The sequence below is a fragment of the Coregonus lavaretus genome (assembly GCF_964263955.1).
Source record: "Coregonus lavaretus genome assembly, chromosome: 37".
NCBI classification, from domain to species: Eukaryota; Metazoa; Chordata; class Actinopteri; order Salmoniformes; family Salmonidae; genus Coregonus; species Coregonus lavaretus.
In genome coordinates, this window is record NC_140024.1 from 26,108,197 (window position 1) to 26,124,476 (window position 16,280).

The 16,280-nt window shown below is 45.3% G+C and overlaps 2 protein-coding genes across 2 annotated transcripts in view; both read right to left on the reverse strand.

The window, feature by feature from the left end:
- Positions 1 to 12,612, reverse strand: part of LOC311111646 (TP53-binding protein 1-like) — a 27,457-nt gene extending 14,845 nt beyond the window's left edge. Inside the window, exons 1-15 of the mRNA XM_084154426.1 lie at positions 12,581 to 12,612; positions 11,979 to 12,199; positions 10,758 to 10,845; positions 10,099 to 10,153; positions 9,694 to 9,761; positions 9,363 to 9,491; positions 8,922 to 8,982; positions 6,269 to 6,444; positions 5,898 to 6,024; positions 5,531 to 5,625; positions 5,247 to 5,434; positions 2,983 to 4,408; positions 2,316 to 2,432; positions 1,242 to 1,433; positions 86 to 152 (exon numbers count right to left, since the gene is read on the reverse strand). Coding sequence (XP_084010552.1) covers positions 86 to 152; positions 1,242 to 1,433; positions 2,316 to 2,432; positions 2,983 to 4,408; positions 5,247 to 5,434; positions 5,531 to 5,625; positions 5,898 to 6,024; positions 6,269 to 6,444; positions 8,922 to 8,982; positions 9,363 to 9,491; positions 9,694 to 9,761; positions 10,099 to 10,153; positions 10,758 to 10,845; positions 11,979 to 12,161 — 2,972 coding nt within the window. The 5' untranslated portion in view covers positions 12,162 to 12,199; positions 12,581 to 12,612. The remainder of the gene's footprint in view (positions 1 to 85; positions 153 to 1,241; positions 1,434 to 2,315; positions 2,433 to 2,982; positions 4,409 to 5,246; positions 5,435 to 5,530; positions 5,626 to 5,897; positions 6,025 to 6,268; positions 6,445 to 8,921; positions 8,983 to 9,362; positions 9,492 to 9,693; positions 9,762 to 10,098; positions 10,154 to 10,757; positions 10,846 to 11,978; positions 12,200 to 12,580) is intronic.
- The window catches only part of LOC311111392 (uncharacterized protein), a gene marked incomplete at both ends in the record, with an annotated part of 153,995 nt that overhangs the window by 104,901 nt on the left and 32,814 nt on the right, over positions 1 to 16,280 (reverse strand).

The window sequence follows — 16,280 nt, forward strand, 5'->3', positions numbered from 1 at the left end:
AATACATTTGGGAAACGGCTCAAATCCCAGGCAGGGGAAAAAGTCTGAAATCGGGCTGCCTTGCATAGAATCCAAAGCGGGTTACCTGGTTACAGCCTTGACAACGGTGGTAACCTTGGAGACAGAGCCTTCCTCGTCTGATAGCGGTGGCTCTGGGAGGAAAATAAAAGCGTTTCATTTGGGCTTTTTGGGGGTTGAACAAAATAAATCAACAAACTGAGACGTCTATTCTTGCAGTAAAGGTGTGAGTCAGCAGAGGATGTCACATTTCTATACATCAATGGATACGCTTCAGTAGTCATATGAAACCCCTTTAATTCTATGTACATAGTTGGAGATTGTTTGATGCTGAATGCATTTTCTGTGAATTTCTATGGACCATTGTACCATTTGAAAGATAGTCACTTGCCCCTCTATGGCATCAACACACAGAATCATAAGAAAATAACATACAGATCTCTTGAACATCCATAGGCAAACCAAAAGGTAACATACGTGGTCATATCATGTCACAGTGGTCATAACCTGTTTATAAGCAGGCATTGGAATATAAACCATTACAACAGCTATCATTTCTATTCCAGTGGTAATAACGTGCTAACCCAGAAGGCCTTAATGAGGAATGTTATTTCTCTTGTTTTTTTGTAGTAGGTTCTAAATAGACCAAACATTTAGGTAATGACATCATAATCTATTTGTATTGTGTGTCTATCTTTATTTGATTGTCATGTTTCCCCCTCAGCTCCCTCTGCTTGGATCTCTTGATTGGGCCAATCCATTGGGCTCCCAAGTGGCGCAGCGGTCTAAGGCACTACATCTCAGTGCTTGAGGCATCACTACAGACCCCCTGGTTCGATTCCAGGCTGTATCACAACCGGCCGTGATTGGGAGTCCCATAAGGCGGCGCACAATTGGCCCAGCGTCGTCCGGGTTTGGCCGGTGTAGGCCGTCATTGTAAATAAGAATTTGTTCTTAACTGACTTGCCTAGTTAAATAAAGGTAAAATAAATAAAAACTGACTGGGATTTTATAATTATGCCCACCTGTGTGTTGTTTGTTGTGACACTGATTGCCATTGCCTTGCACGCTGAAGAAGGACTCATACCCGAAATGTTTGTGCGGCAATACAAATATGTCAATTTAAGTTTATTTACCGGAGTGCTGTCCTATTTCTGTTATTTGAATAATGAGGTAATAACGTGGTAATAACACATGAATTAGCGGCCTATAACAGCTCTTACTCTGCAAGCTGAAGCGCTCTGAGCTGCCCTCCTCCACAGGCGTCACCAGCTTCATCCGCAAACTCAGTTTCCCATCATCCCCTTCGGCCGTGTCCTCGCCACTCTCCCCCGCCATGATTTCGCTGGTCGCCATCGCTGTCTCCGTGGAAATGTCACCCGCCGCCGCAGACTTCTCAGAGAAGAAAGTCATCTCTGAGGAAAACAAAAAGAGCCAACGACCACCACAATGTAATCGGATCAGATCAGAGCCCCTCCTGATCAGATCAGAGCCTCTCCGGATCAGATCAGAGCCTCTCCGGATCAGATCAGAGCCCCTCCGGATCAGATCAGAGCCCCTCCGGATCAGATCAGAGCCCCTCCGGATCAGATCAGATCCTCTCCGGATCAGATCAGATCCTCTCCGGATCAGATCAGAGCCCCTCCGGATAAGATCAGAGCCCCTCCGGATCAGATCAGAGCCCCTCCGGATCAGATCAGAGCCCCTTCGGATAAGATCAGAGCCCCTTCGGATAAGATCAGAGCCCCTTCGGATCAGATCAGATCCTCTCCGGATAAGATCAGAGCCTCTCTGGGGGATTCTAGTAGTGAACCATGATACTGGAATGATGAGTGGAGGTGAGTGGGAGAACAACAGTGTTTGTGTAAAGGAGTAGGTGGGAGAGAGAGTGTGTGTGTGTGTGTACCTGAGTGGGTGAATAGGAGAGAGAGGGTGAGTTTGTATGTTTATGTGTGAGGGCGAGTGTGTGTGTGTGTTTGTTTGTGTGTGGTTAGGTAGGTGGGATAGAGAGTGAGTGTAAAGTGAGGTGTGAGAATGTATAGGTGGGTGGTTAGAATACTTTGCTTCAGTTCACACAGTAAATCTGGCTGTGGAGAGAGCCAGGTGATAATAGCCTCCTGTAGCTCAGTTGGTAGAGCATGGCGCTTGCAACGCCAGGGTTGTGGGTTCGATTCCCACGGGGGGGCAGTATGAAAAATGTATGCACTCACTAACTGTAAGTCGCTCTGGATAAGAGCGTCTGCTAAATGAATAAAATGTAAAATGTAAATAATATTTCCTGAGAGGGAGAAACCCACCAATCGGAGTGCTGTGTCTCGGTGTCTGCTTCAACTGGCTGATCAGAGGAGGAGTGGCACTCACAGGAGGGCCAATCAGCTCGCCTTCTTTGGGGAGAGTGAAGTGGAATGGGATCTCTGCAGAGGACAAATATTAATACAAACAACAACCATTACAATCTCTGAACTGAATGTAATAGCTTCAAAATGACTACTAAGGAAACCATAGAAAACTAAGGCTTATATAGTCCTGGTAGCCCAATGGATTCACTGCAGGGACAATACACTTAAATAGAGTTGGCCAATAGTCTTTCATCACTGCCTTCCCTTCATGGCCACTGATCTGAAGGGACTAGGACACATGAAAGCAAGTGGAGGAAAACCTATCAAGTATTTTCACCTATCAGTGGTCAGAAAGGCAAGCACATTGGGGGGGGGAGATCTACTAATTAATTGAATCACTTCAAAAGCTGTCTATCTACTTCATTGATTCTTAATAGTCTTTCCTCGATTCCTCGTGTCCTCTCTCCTCAAAACGCACTGGAGGAGGTCTGAGGGAAGAAGGTCTGAGGTTCCTCCCCTCTGATCTTTTCCTACAATGTGTTTTGAGAAGGAAAGAAAGGAATCAAGGAATCAAGAAAGCACTGTTGAGTCACCCTATATCTCCACAGGCATCTAGGCGTCTCACCTCCAGAGCTGTCACTGAGGCTCTTGTCACGGAGCCCCTCTGCTTCCTTTTCAGTCTGGGAGAGTCCGATTGGTACCCGCTGGGTGTCCTTCAGCTGTGACCCCGTGCCATTTGACGACACCGACCCCCGCCGGCTTGCCACTGGCTGAGACGTGCCCATCTTCGACGGCGACGTCACTTCCTTCTCCAGGAGCTGGGAGCTCCTCTCGCTCTCCTCCAGCACAATGACGCTGCCGCAGCTCTCATCCTCTCCTCCTCCCTCGCTCCTGGAGTGCGAGACAGGGAACCTCCCTTGTTTTTCTTCCTCCTCTCCTCCTTCCTCCATGGGCTCTGGAGAAAGCACCTGGCTCTGAGAGAGAGACAGATAGAGGCCTGAGCCCTCGGGCCCCAATGTGCTGTCCTGCTGCTTCTCTCCCTCCTCCTCCTCCATCTCTTCTTCATCTGCTATGTTTTTCTCCTTGGGGCTGTTGGTAGCAGTGCCTCCACGCTCCTGTGACAAAGACTGTCTGGATTTAGCCGGGTCCTGGTTTTTCTGTGAGCTTATCGGGCTTCCCACTCCCCCTCCTCCGGCTTCTCCTACTTCTCTCCTTCCTCCTCCATCTCTTCTAGAGTCTACAGAAACACCTGGACTCGGCGAGAGAGCCTTCACTGAGCCCACGCGAGACATCTGTGAGAAAACAGACTGGGCTTGAGACTGAGACAGGGAGGCCAAACTACAGGGAGTGCTATTGGAGGAAGAAGGCGTCTCCTGCACACAGCTGCTAGGGGTTAACAAGTCTATGGTTTCAAGCTTCTGTTGGGAGGAGGGAGAGGGGGAAGAGGCCTTGGCATTCTGCTTCAGAGAACTATCTGTTTTGGTCACATTGATACCATCGTGACCTACATTCACACTGCGTACATTCAAGGTTGTCTGTTTGTGCGTGTCAGACTTCTGTGATGTGTTACATTCCTCTCTCCTGGCACTTTCCCCGCTAATCTTCAGCAAGTCAGGCACCTGAGGAACTTTAGGCAAAATAGCAGAGGTTTTTGGGTCGGAGGGGACCCCGTTACTTTCCCTCTTCTGGCTGTTACGTGACATTACAGAGTCACTGGTGTCTTTCCGTAGGGGTCCGTCCAGACCTTCTTCTATCTGTGTAGCCTGGCTGTCCTCCTCGACATCCTTCCCCCCAGCCTGCATTGAAGCCTGCTGGGCCAGACTACAGCTCTGAGTATTCACAGACAGCTCCAGTTGGAAAGAATCCGTCACAGAGCGTTCACGGTCAGTTGTTGTAGGTGCTTTGGGCTGGGCGGCTGCGGCGGCCATCTTGGATGAGCTTGACTCCAGTGATGTGGGTTGGGATGATGACGTCACTTTCCTGCTGTTCATCTCTTGTGGAGCTGTGCTACTGCTTCCAGCCTCTTGGCTCTGGGTTGGGACAAATACATCCTTTGGAAAGAGAAAAATAAGACACTAAATTGATGGTGTTTTATGAACCTATAGAAGGACTGATTGAATACTGAGATTCTTGATCATCATAATAAACCAATATAATCCATAATGAGTGAAGAATAAGGGGAGGTAAAGGTAGGTCCCTGGTCTCCATATATTGATACATTCAAACTGTGAAAGTTGTGTACTTGTAAAATGTCAGTACAGAAACGTAAAGACCTCACTCTTGCCTACTACTTACTAAAAGTATATACTATGTACTAACCATACTACATACTATTTAGAACAAACTGTTTAGTAAAAACATAAGCAGTAAGCAACAAATATCAACATACTGTGTGTCAGACTTTACTTTATTGAGGAAAAATGTACTTACTATGACTGAGATTTGTGGTTGTCCCACCTAGATATCTTAAGATGAATGCACTAACTGTTAGTCTCTCTGGATAAGAGCGTCTGCTAAATGACTAAACTGTCAAAACGTAATACTAGGCTCATCCATACTGAGAAGGCGTCATCTAATGCACAATTTGGTTGTTCCCCCGCCATTCTTTCATTTTGGTACAGCCCGACCCCTTATCTGATTATCAGCTGTTGTCAAACACACATCGGTCTGAGAGTTCCTACTACATGGAAATCCATGAGTATGACATACAGGCATTTAAAGCAAACAACGTTTTCGAAATTCCACATATAATAAAACATTCTATTTTTCACATTCCCAAACAGCCTACTATTTAGGACACAAAAACGGGTAACCGGACACGGCCATTGAGTTCAGTGCTAACTGAATAGATTTTTTCCACTGTCTGGTCAATGGAGTAAAGATACATACATGAGAGAACTCAGGCTGGGTAGGCAGAGAGAGGGTCCTCTCCAACACAAAATCTGGGGAGTTCTGGAATACTGGGGTGGACGCCGAGGGGCGTGACTTAGGAGCTGGGTCCATGTCCATTGGCTCCTCCTCCTTGCCATCCGATTGGTCCTCCGGAGGCATAGACGTGTCCATTGGTTCATCGGCACCTGCGGGGTTACCAGAAGTGTATCACTGAGTTCTATTTTTCAGCATAGACTCTAAAACAACTGACATGTCAACCGGATAAAATAAAGTTTAGTTACCCATTTCATTTTCTTGTCCTGTCGGTGAACTGGGGACGATAAAAGGTGTTTGGCTCAAATTTTCCTGGGTGGGTGCTACAAAGTCAACAGAGTTCCTATAGGAAGAGAAGGCAAAGATGAATGCAACAATCATTCTTCCTCTGAGGAGGACAACACAGAATTGCTGGATGTGTTCAGTAGGGACAAAACGATTTGAAACAATAAAGTGCTACCTCAACTTGTCCAATTGGAACACAGATTTTCCTTTTTCGTTGCAAAACGCTTTGGTATGCCTTGTCCTACTGAACACAACCCATGCCAACCCAAACAACAGGAATACTACTCAGTGGGAGTGTGCAGTATAGTGTTGAGGCGAGAGTTGTCTTACTGGGATAGGCTCTCCTGCACCAGGGTGCCCTGCCCAGAGAGGTGCAGCAGACGCAGGGTGTTGGCGGGGGTAAGGGTGGGCACGGCTTGGTTCTCTGGCTCTGACACTGTGCTGTCCACCCTTGTGCCTAGAGAGAGAGAGAGAATGAGAGAGAGAGAGAACTCCATTAACATCTGTTCATTTTGTGATCAGTTGTTCATGTCAACTGTTGATAACTGCTCTCCTTGAAATTGTTTTGTGAACAACTGACTACACTTTTTTAACCTCTTCCAACAAGAGCTGCTCCAACTGGAGAAGTACTGTAAGCCCTGACAGTATATATCTTTAACACAGAGAGATAGTTTGGGTGAGTGGACAGATGGATGACCCACCTGTCCTGTCAGCGTCGAAGAGGTCCTCCTGAGAGGACAGCAGCTCAGAGTCGTCCCCTTTGGGATCCTGGTCCTCTGAGGCCTGCAGGCCCTGGGAGTGGAGCAAAGCCTGGACACTCAGTTCCCGGCCGGCCCGACCCAGGGACTCCGACGAGCTGCTAGAGCTCACCTCCGACCTGGGGGAAGCACCAGACACTTCATTTAACTAATGCCCAATTCCAAATCAACTCTTACACCTTTCATTTACTTCTGGAGATCTTAGAGAAGTTGATGTGAAAGCAATATGATGAAAATTCCACCTACGCTATTGGGCAAGATAGACTCATTACCATATTGCTTACATCTATCAAATCCTCCCAGATCTCCACAGGTGCATAAGATAGCGTCTAGGAATCGATTTGGGATTGAGCAACAGAACTAACATGTGTAAATCTGTGAGGTATGGATCGATCATTTTGGGGCCGAATCCTAGCTTTATAAACGACTACCAATGTCCCACTGACATCAATGTGTGATTCACGTGAATCTTCCAATTAAGGTTTTCATTTTCAGCCTTCTTTTTAAAGGCCCAATGCAGCCGTTTTTATCTCAATATCAAATACATTCTGGGTAACAATTAAGTATCTTACTGTGATTGTTTTCAATTAAAATGGTCAAAAGAAACAAAAATAGCTTCTTTGAAAACAGCAACTTCCCAGCTAGGACTGTCTGGGAGTGAAAAAGTGGGGAGGGAGAAACTGAAAACTAGCTGTTAATGGCAGACAGGTTTGGAACTCTCTTTCTTATTGGTCTATTAACGAATTAACCGCCTGGTGATGTCACCAGGCAGGCCAAAACTCCATCCCACCAAAAAACAGGAAGAAATTATAGGCGGTCTTTTCAAACAGCTATTACGCTAAAAGGGCATTATCATAATTTTCACAATGTCTGTATTATTCAAACCAGATAATGTGGTAATATACACTACCAGTCAAATGTTTGGACACACCTACTCATTCAAGGGTGTTTCTTTATTTTTTACTATTTTCTACATTGTAGAATAATAGTGAAGACATCAAAACTATGAAATAACACATGGAATCATGTAGTAACCAAAAAAGTGTTAAAACAAATCAAAATATATTTTATATTTGAGATTCTTCAAATAGCCACCCTTTGCCTTGATGACAGCTTTGCACACTCTTGGCATTCTCTCAACCAGCTTCATGAGGTGTCACCTGGAATGCATTTCTATTAACAGGTGTGCTTTCTTAAAAGTTAATTTGTGTGATTTCTTTCCTTCTTAATGCGTTTGAGCCAATCAGTTGTGTTGTGACAAGGTTTGTAAAAGACCAAGTCCATATTATGGCAAGAACAGCTCAAATAAGCAAAGATAAACGACAGTCCATTATTACTTTAAAGACATGAAGGTCAGTCAATACGGAACATTTCAAGAACTTTGAAAGTTTCTTCAAGTGCAGTTGCAAAAACCATCAAGTGCTATGATGAAACTGGCTCTCATGAGGACCGCCACAGGAATGGAAGACCCAGAGTTACCTCTGCTGCAGAGGATAAGTTCATTAGTTACCAGCCTCAGAAATTGCAGCCCAAATAAATGCTTCACAGAGTTCAAGTAACAGACACATCTCAACATCAACTGTTCAAGGAAACTGTGTGAATCAGGCCTTCATGGTCGAATTGCTGCAAAGAAACCACTACTAAAGGACGCCAATAAGAAGAAGAGACCTGCTTGGGCCAAGAAACAGGAGCAATGGACATTAGACCGGTGGAAATGTGTCCATTGTCTGGAGTCCAAATTGGAGAATTTTGGTTCCAACCGCTGTGTCTTTGTGAGACACAGTGTGGGTGAACGGATGATCTCAGCATGTGTATTTCCCACAGTAAAGCATGGAGGAGGATGTGTTATGGTGTGGGGGTGCTTTGATGGTGACAATGTCTGTGATTTATTTAGAATTCAAGGCACACTTAACCAGCATGGCTACCACAGCATTCTGCAGTGATATGCCATCGCATCTGGTTTGCGCTTAGTGGGACTATCATTTGTTTTTCAACAGGACAATGACCCAACACACCTCCAGGCTGTGTAAGGGCTATTTTACCAAGAAGGAGAGTGATGGAGTGCTGCATCAGATGACCTGGCCTCCACAATCCCCCGATCTCAACCAAATTTAGATGGTTTGGGATGAGTCGGACCGCAGAGTTAAGGAAAAGCTGCCAACAAGTGCTCAGCATATGTGGGAACTCCTTCAAGACTGTTGGAAAAGCATTCCAGGTGAAGCTGGTTGAGAGAATGCCAAGAGTGTGCAAAGCTGTCATCAAGGCAAAGGGTAGCTATTTGAAGAACCTCAAATATAAAATATATTTTGATTTGTTTAACACTTTTTTGGTTACTACATGATTCCATATGTGTTATTTCATAGTTTTGATGTCTTCACTATTATTCTACAATGTAGAAAATTGTAAAAATAAAGAAAAACCCTTGAATGAGTAGGTGTCCAAACTTTTGACTGGTACTATATATAAAACACAGGAAAATCACGTTTTTGACTGCACTGGACCTTTAAAGCTTGACTCTCGAGCCCTTGTGGTACACTGAGGTTTTATGACAAAATATGATCTTGTAGGTATGCATCCTACCGATGGATATTCTCACCTCTTGGATTTGCTGTCCTGACTGCCTGAAGGTAAGCCCGTTGTCATATTCTTCTGTTCACCTGGTGACAACAAAACAATGACAAGTCAACAAAATATGTTTCACTTTGATTTTAACTGGGTCCTATTCACTGCAGCAAAACATTTAGCAACGGGGGGAAAAAATGTCTGTGTTCTTATTCTTAATGAACATGTTCAGGGTCGTATTCATTAGGCACAATGTAGCAAAACATTTTGCTATGGAAAACGACATAAAAGCAAATTTCTTACTGGACAAGTTCAGGTAGTCCCTCTCAGTTTTCCTCAGAACTTCAGTTTGTTGCCTAATGACTACGACCCAGGTACTACCCCCCTATTTCTCCCAGTTTCAAACGTTTTCCACCTACTAAACACGACCCTGGACTCAGGTGAAGTAAAGATGACCTACCGGTAGTATTGTTACCTGGCTTGTTGTGTCTCTGGCTGTCTGTCTGGGCAGCAGTAGGCCCCTCCTCCTCCTGACTGTTCGCCACCACTTCACCCAGACCCTGGCTCTCAGAAAGCTCCAGAAAACCAAACTGGGACACTCCTCCTAAAACACACACACACAACATAAACAGCTCAAAATCATGATTCATGAAATGCAATATTGAACTGGTGATGACAAAGAAGTGGTATAGCCTAAAAATAATGCTTCCAACAAGGAGCATTTCAAAGCTTACACAGCTACAGTATATTGTCTCAGAGACATGTCTCAGATGGTTATTTCTTTCTCTGTTAAAAACTGCTCGTACCTTCAGACTGGGCGCATTGTGTAGTGGAGTCCGCCCCAGACTCCATGGCCATGCCTCCTGTAGCACACCTGATGGTTTCAGGGATCAAGATGTCAACGTAAAGCAGATTTTTGCTGAATTCCAAACCGACCCCTAGCCTGCCCCTTACATCATAGCTGCCTCTGTAGATTGGAGGTGATTGGATAGATATAAGTGTTATAGCGTCATCTTGCCTTCTGATTGGCTAGGTGGAAATGTCGGCATATTGCATCCACCTATCCAATCCTCTCAGATCTACAGGAGTGTCTAGGTAGTAGGCAGGGGCCAGGGTCCATTTGGAATGCAGCCTACTCCTCAAACATCTCAATGCTCTTACAAATGCTTCAATTCACTGCATCTTGGTGACGATGTTTACCTAGTACCTACCTCCTTGTATTGGGGAGCGAACAAACTTCTAGGACTTGACTTTCCTCCTGGTTGACTAAAGAAAATGAATTCAACAGGTTTAAGACAGAATACAATGTCTGCTATGGGGAGACAAATGCTATCAACTGCTTTCAATGCTATCACAGAGAAACCAGTGTTATCAATAGGCTATATGCATGTTATTACTCAGAAAAAAGCTGCAATGGTTGAAACCAGGGTTTAAATTCCACACTTACTCTTTGCTGTGCCCTAAACTTAGCGGCCTGGACTTTTAGTGCTTCGGAGGGTACATTCATTTGGTATCGGGAGTGACCAACACCCCACTAAATGTTCCAAATCTACGTAAGCGATGGGGTTCGAACCCGGGTTTCCTGCACGCCAGAAGAGTGCATTAGACCACTAAACCAAAGCATAGTCTTGGGGAGCCAATGCAACTCTTCGGGTCCCAGGCAAGGTTACTCATCACAGCAGTCACATACAGAGAACCACAGCTTCAAATGGTGAGGGGCCGTATCAAACATATCAGAGTAGGAGTGCTGATTTAGGATCAGTTTGGCCTTTTAGATCACAGTGAATAGAATTACATGGAAGGGGGAACTGATCATACGGCCCCAGGTATCCAATCTCTGTCCTTTATGGTCACAGAGTGAGAGACCAACCTGGCCCGTTGTGATTGTTGTTCTGGATCCTCTCTGATTGGCTGTCTGTCTCGGAGTATCTGTTTCCTGCCGGAGAGGAGATCAGCTCCTGGGGAGAGAGACAGCTGGATTCAGTGGCCCTGTTCATATTACAACAGGCATCACTCCTTCCCATGAAGTAGGACAATTACTGATCTGACATGACTGGATTGGTGAAAGCTATGTGATGAAACCCTTGCTGTCACCTATCCAATTGTGTCAGTATTGACTCCATGGCATGCAGGATGGAGAGATGTATTTTCAAAGGATTCAAATTGGGCCAAGTGATATTCTGCTCTTGACAACTGACTTGAGATGTGTTATCCTCACACTTCTAACATTGATGAATATGAGCTTCACAACAAAACAAGTCCTAGATCAGTTGTTAAGACTTATAGAGGTAAGTAATGTCATGTCCCAACCTAAGATGATATGCCCCAAAGTTCCTTTGAGGTCATCAGACAACAAACTAAGGTAGTAGGAGGAACTTAGCCTGGGTGCCAGTCTGTTCCTGCTCTAAGGTAGTAGGAGGATCTTAGCCTGGGTGCCAGTCTCTTCCTGCTCTAAGGTAGTAGGAGGATCTTAGCCTGGGTGCCAGTCTGTTCCTGCTCTAAGGTAGTAGGAGGATCTTTACCTGGGTGCCAGTCCATTTCTGCTCTCTTGCTTGACAATGGAGTAGGCAAAAACACAAACTGATCTGGGACCAGGCTAGGAGGAACTGACAAAAACAATACTCCTATCGTCTCCCCTCCCTGTATGACCAGAAAGCATATTACCGCCTCTCAAAAGGTCTCTAGACCTTTATGTTACAGGATGTAACGTTAGTGTACTTGCCCTCTGAGTCGCTGGTTCGAGCCCTGCTCTGGCTGTCTGTCCTCAGTGGCTACTCTCCTGATTTCCACGCTGCAGTATGTCAATCACAGAAATTACCATCTTTGCATAGAATTATGGATACATCAAGTGACATTGGTGCAAGTAGGGCAAAGTAATTGTACAGATGGGCAACCTCCCAGGCATATATATCCTAGAGATATTTTCATCTATGGCTCTTTCTCTTAATCTATGGTACTACTCCTGCCAGTAGACATGGATCATTATGGCACAGGAGGTTTACTGTAACTGTACTCTCCGCATAACCACAGTCGCTGGTTCAAGCCCATGTCCACTTGTTACCTTGATCTGTCGCTACACCGTGCTACTCACCAGTACAGGGCTGTGGGAGGTGGCGGGCTGCAGGCTGGACAAGCGGCGGGCGAGCAGGGCGCGGTAGCTGCTGTCCGGGTCGTCCTCCAGTGCTGCACTATCGGGCTGGGAGTCCTCCACGATCAGGCACGGGTTCTCGGGATGGGGAAGACTCGAATCCAGGTCACTTCCGCCAGGATCCATCGGAATATGGCATGCAAGGACAGCAGGTAGCGTAGCTGCTGCGCCAAAACAAAGAGCAAAGGCAGATATTATAGCAACAACTGCCCGACTGTTAGGTAAAGCTGATCAATATAATACGACTGAATCGATCTGTGTGGTGCCATGGACTTGCAGTCCACCTGCCGATAAATAGTTAGCTAGCTAGAAGACCACAACAGCATTTGCTAGTCTAACTAGCTAGCCTAGCTACATTTATGAAGTGAGACTCGAGCACAGCACATGACTGAGAGCAAAACGTTGAGCCAACTAGCTAGTCCATTAAAAAAATAGCCATGCATAATAATGGTTTACTTAACTAGCTAGTTTGCTAAAAAATTATATTTCATAATTACGATTGCAACCACAATATGAGCTAGCGTCCTTTTGGTATAGCTAGCTACCTTGGTCGTCCAAATACTACCCCAATAATTCCATAAGCCCATCCCCCTTTCTCCCATTCGCTGTAAAACTACAGCGATGGATGTGATTGGTCCAGGACGCTTCTGGCATTTTGAAGACGCTGTGTGAGACGCTTGCGGAGTAAAACATAAAACAACTTGCTTCATACTCTACAACTAGCTATATTTCACGGAATCATAATATTTGTAAACAAGGCTGTTCTGGCAGTATAACTTCGGAAATCGGCTAACTAGTTAATGTTAGCTAGCTAGTTAACGTCGACGTTATCCAGAAGTGGACAACTAGCTACGGACCTTCAAAATGCAATGTTGTGTTTGGGGGTGCAAGGCCCAATATCGGAAAGGAGCGGGGTTAGGATTTTTCCGATTCCCCACTGGAGAGAATGAAATTGCTCAAAGTCAAAGGAAAGCTTGGATACAAAGGGTGAAGAGAGAAGACCCCGAACCAAATCTGCGTTCCCATGGTGGTGGTAAATTGGTACTCCAAATGGGAAACGACTGGCACCCTACTACCTCCTCTCGCATTTGCGGGAGGCACTTTGGTTTAAGTAAGTTGATGGTCAGTTCGTAGCCAACAGATCCGACCCGCTTACTGACAACTGTAGGACAGGCTTCCGGTGTAGATTAAGACGCCACTGAGGCGGCGTGAGATATGGCTCAGAAAACGTAACTCAATCCTGGGATGAGAAATGCGTTCTCCGAATTGTCCCATTATCACAACTGTTACACCGAGAAGATTGAACAACTGCTAGTTTTTAGCAGTCATACAATCTTCTCTGTGTAACAGTTGGGATAATGGGACAATTCGGAATACAACTCATTTCGCATCCCTGGATTGAGGTATATTTTCCAAACCATAACTAATCTACACAGGAAGACTGTCCTACCCTAGTACAGCTGTAAGCAAGCGGGTCGGATCTGCTGGCCAGTCAGTTTGATGCATTCCCTAACAGTGGTTGGCTTCCTGACAAAGAGCTAGCTAGCTACAGAGTTTTCATGAAGGAAGTTATGTATGGTAAACTGTCAAAGACAGGTGAACCATCATTCACACAGGCAACTGCATAGAACACCACATTTCCAGTGAAATAATTGAAGTGTCTGTCTGAAGAGACTGAAATCAAATTTGAGTTCATATTTATTTCAGAGAAACCAAACCTGGATCCGGACCACCCTGACTTTGCCCCTTCCCTCTTCCTTCGCCCAGAGGACTATGCCTCGAGTCCGAACACAGCTCAGACAGAAGGCAAAAGAACACTGCAGAGCTATGACAGGGCAGTGAAAAACAAGTGCCTTGACCTGAGTGAGGTTGGAGGTGCTGACCTGAGGGACAGTGACGCTGACACCGCAGAAGAAACTGAAGAGCAGGACCTGGGCACTTGTGTATCGTGTGATGTCATGAGGAAGGCCTTAAATGATTTGCAGTCCAGACATGATGCTCTGCAAGTCGAAGCTGTCAATCTCAGGGCGGAGAGAGACTTTTACAAAGAGAACGCATCTCAATCTTCTCTCTTTGTTGACACCTTTACAGACAGAGACAATGAAACACATGCAGTGAGAGAAGTGTCAAGCATGGCTAAATCAAATGGTATGAACGAACAATGTACTGTGATGGTTGAGGAGCCATGTCTTATGAAGTTTGAGGGGCCATGTTCTGTGAAGGATGAGGAGCTTTGTCCTGTGAAGGTTGAGGGGGACTATGATCAAGTGTTGATTAAGGAAGAGGAACAACAGGTCCAAATAGAACTTTGTAGCCCCTTGGTTAGTCAGGACAAAGTGACCAATGTCTCCCAGGATAAACCTACCCAGCAGAACAACATTATGAAGGCCCCCAGACGACCATGTCTGTTAGCCCAGGATAAACCCATCCAGATAGTCAACACAATGTCCCTCACTAGAGTGGTAGCCCCCAGCCCCTCAAGTCAGGTAACCAAGGATAAACCTATCCAGCTTGCCAAAACCAACAACCAATGTTCTGTGAAGGTTGAGGTGGACTATGATCAAATGTCAATTAAGGAAGAGGAACAAAAGGTCCAAATAGAACTTTGTAGCCCCTTGGTTAGTCAGGACAAAGTGACCAATGTCTCTTGCAGGCTCCCAAGTCATGTCCCCAAGGATAACCCTATCCAGCTTGCAAAAGCCGTAGTAGAAACCCACCTAATGACTAACCATCTGCCTGGCAGCCAAACCACCGCTGAGCCTTTGCAGAAGAGTCCTCTGTCAGCTCATAGGACACCTGTTGCAGGCAAACAAATTCAGAGAAGCAGAACAAACACAGAGAAGGATGAATTGCTTTGGCTGGGCTACATGAAGTGGAACGTGCGTCTTCCTGCAAGCACAATTAGAACCGCACACAAGTTTCAGACGCCTAGGGCAACAGTGCAATATCTTCTACATGCTGTCTTCTCCCAATGTGAACTAGCCTCCAGCAATCTCATGGGCATTCCTGCACTGGGCCTTAACAAACTGGACCCGGACAAACTTTCTGCCATAAGACAGTTTGTCGCTGCAAAGTTTCGCCGTTTAGACATGCGCCAATGTGGTAAAGACTGGGTAAAGTGCCGGCGCCAGATAACCAGCATGCTCAGGAACATTCGAAAGGAGGATAGGAAGACGAGGGGACTCTCAGGAAACCTTTGTACGATAGAGAAGGTGGTAATGGATCAGAGTTTGCCCAGTCAGCCATCGCCTCCCTCATTCCCCTCGATCTCCCAACAGCACACAGCCGCCTTCTACAGCCCAACAGAAGAAGAAGAAATCCTCTGTCTGGAGAGTTAGGTTACAGAATATCTGTAATGATGTTTGTATTTTCCTGTAATAAATAGATTGTTAGGAGTAAAACATATATGACTGATGATGTATATTTGAACTTTGGTTGATATAGGCTATAGGCTACGGTACAACTATATCATGTCACACGTAGTAGAGTGGAGCTTTGAAGGAGTGATGTGGATAGGGCACAGGGTTAGGGTTAGGTTAGGGGGTGGTGTTGTGGATAGGGCACAGGGTTAGGTTAGGGTTAGTCACAGGCTGTGCTCAATAGCAGTTATATAGATGGGGTGAGTTGCCCCCAGAATATGAAGTGCTTGAAACAGTGGTAGAAAACCTAAATGCAATCCATCATCATACCATTGCACTCCAATCAGACCTGTCGGTGGCTATGAAATGGCCTCCCTTGCTCTTCTCCTTCCTTCTGGCTCTCCACTTTATGAGCACGTTAGAAGTGAAAGCAAAGGTGGATAGAGTCTTTCCATAAGGGAGCTGAGTGAAATAACTGATACACACATTTTGAACATAATATAGTAGGTGTATAATCTGTACATACACTACCGGTCAAAAGTTTGGACGCACCTGCTCATTCAAGGGTGTTTCTTTATTTTTACTATTTTTTACATTGTAGAATAATAGTGAAGGCATCAAAACTATGAAATAACACATATGGAATCATGTAGTAACCAAAAAAGTGTTAAACAAATCAAAATATATTTTATATTTGAGATTCTTCAAATTGCCACCCTTTGCCTTGGTGACAGCTTTGCACACTCTTGGCATTCTCTCAATCAGCTTGATGAGGTAGTCACCTGGAATGCATTTCTATTAACAGGTGTGCCTTCTTAAAAGTTAATTTGTGGGATTTCTTTCCTTCTTAATGCGTTTGTGCCAATCAGTTGTGTTGTGACAAGGT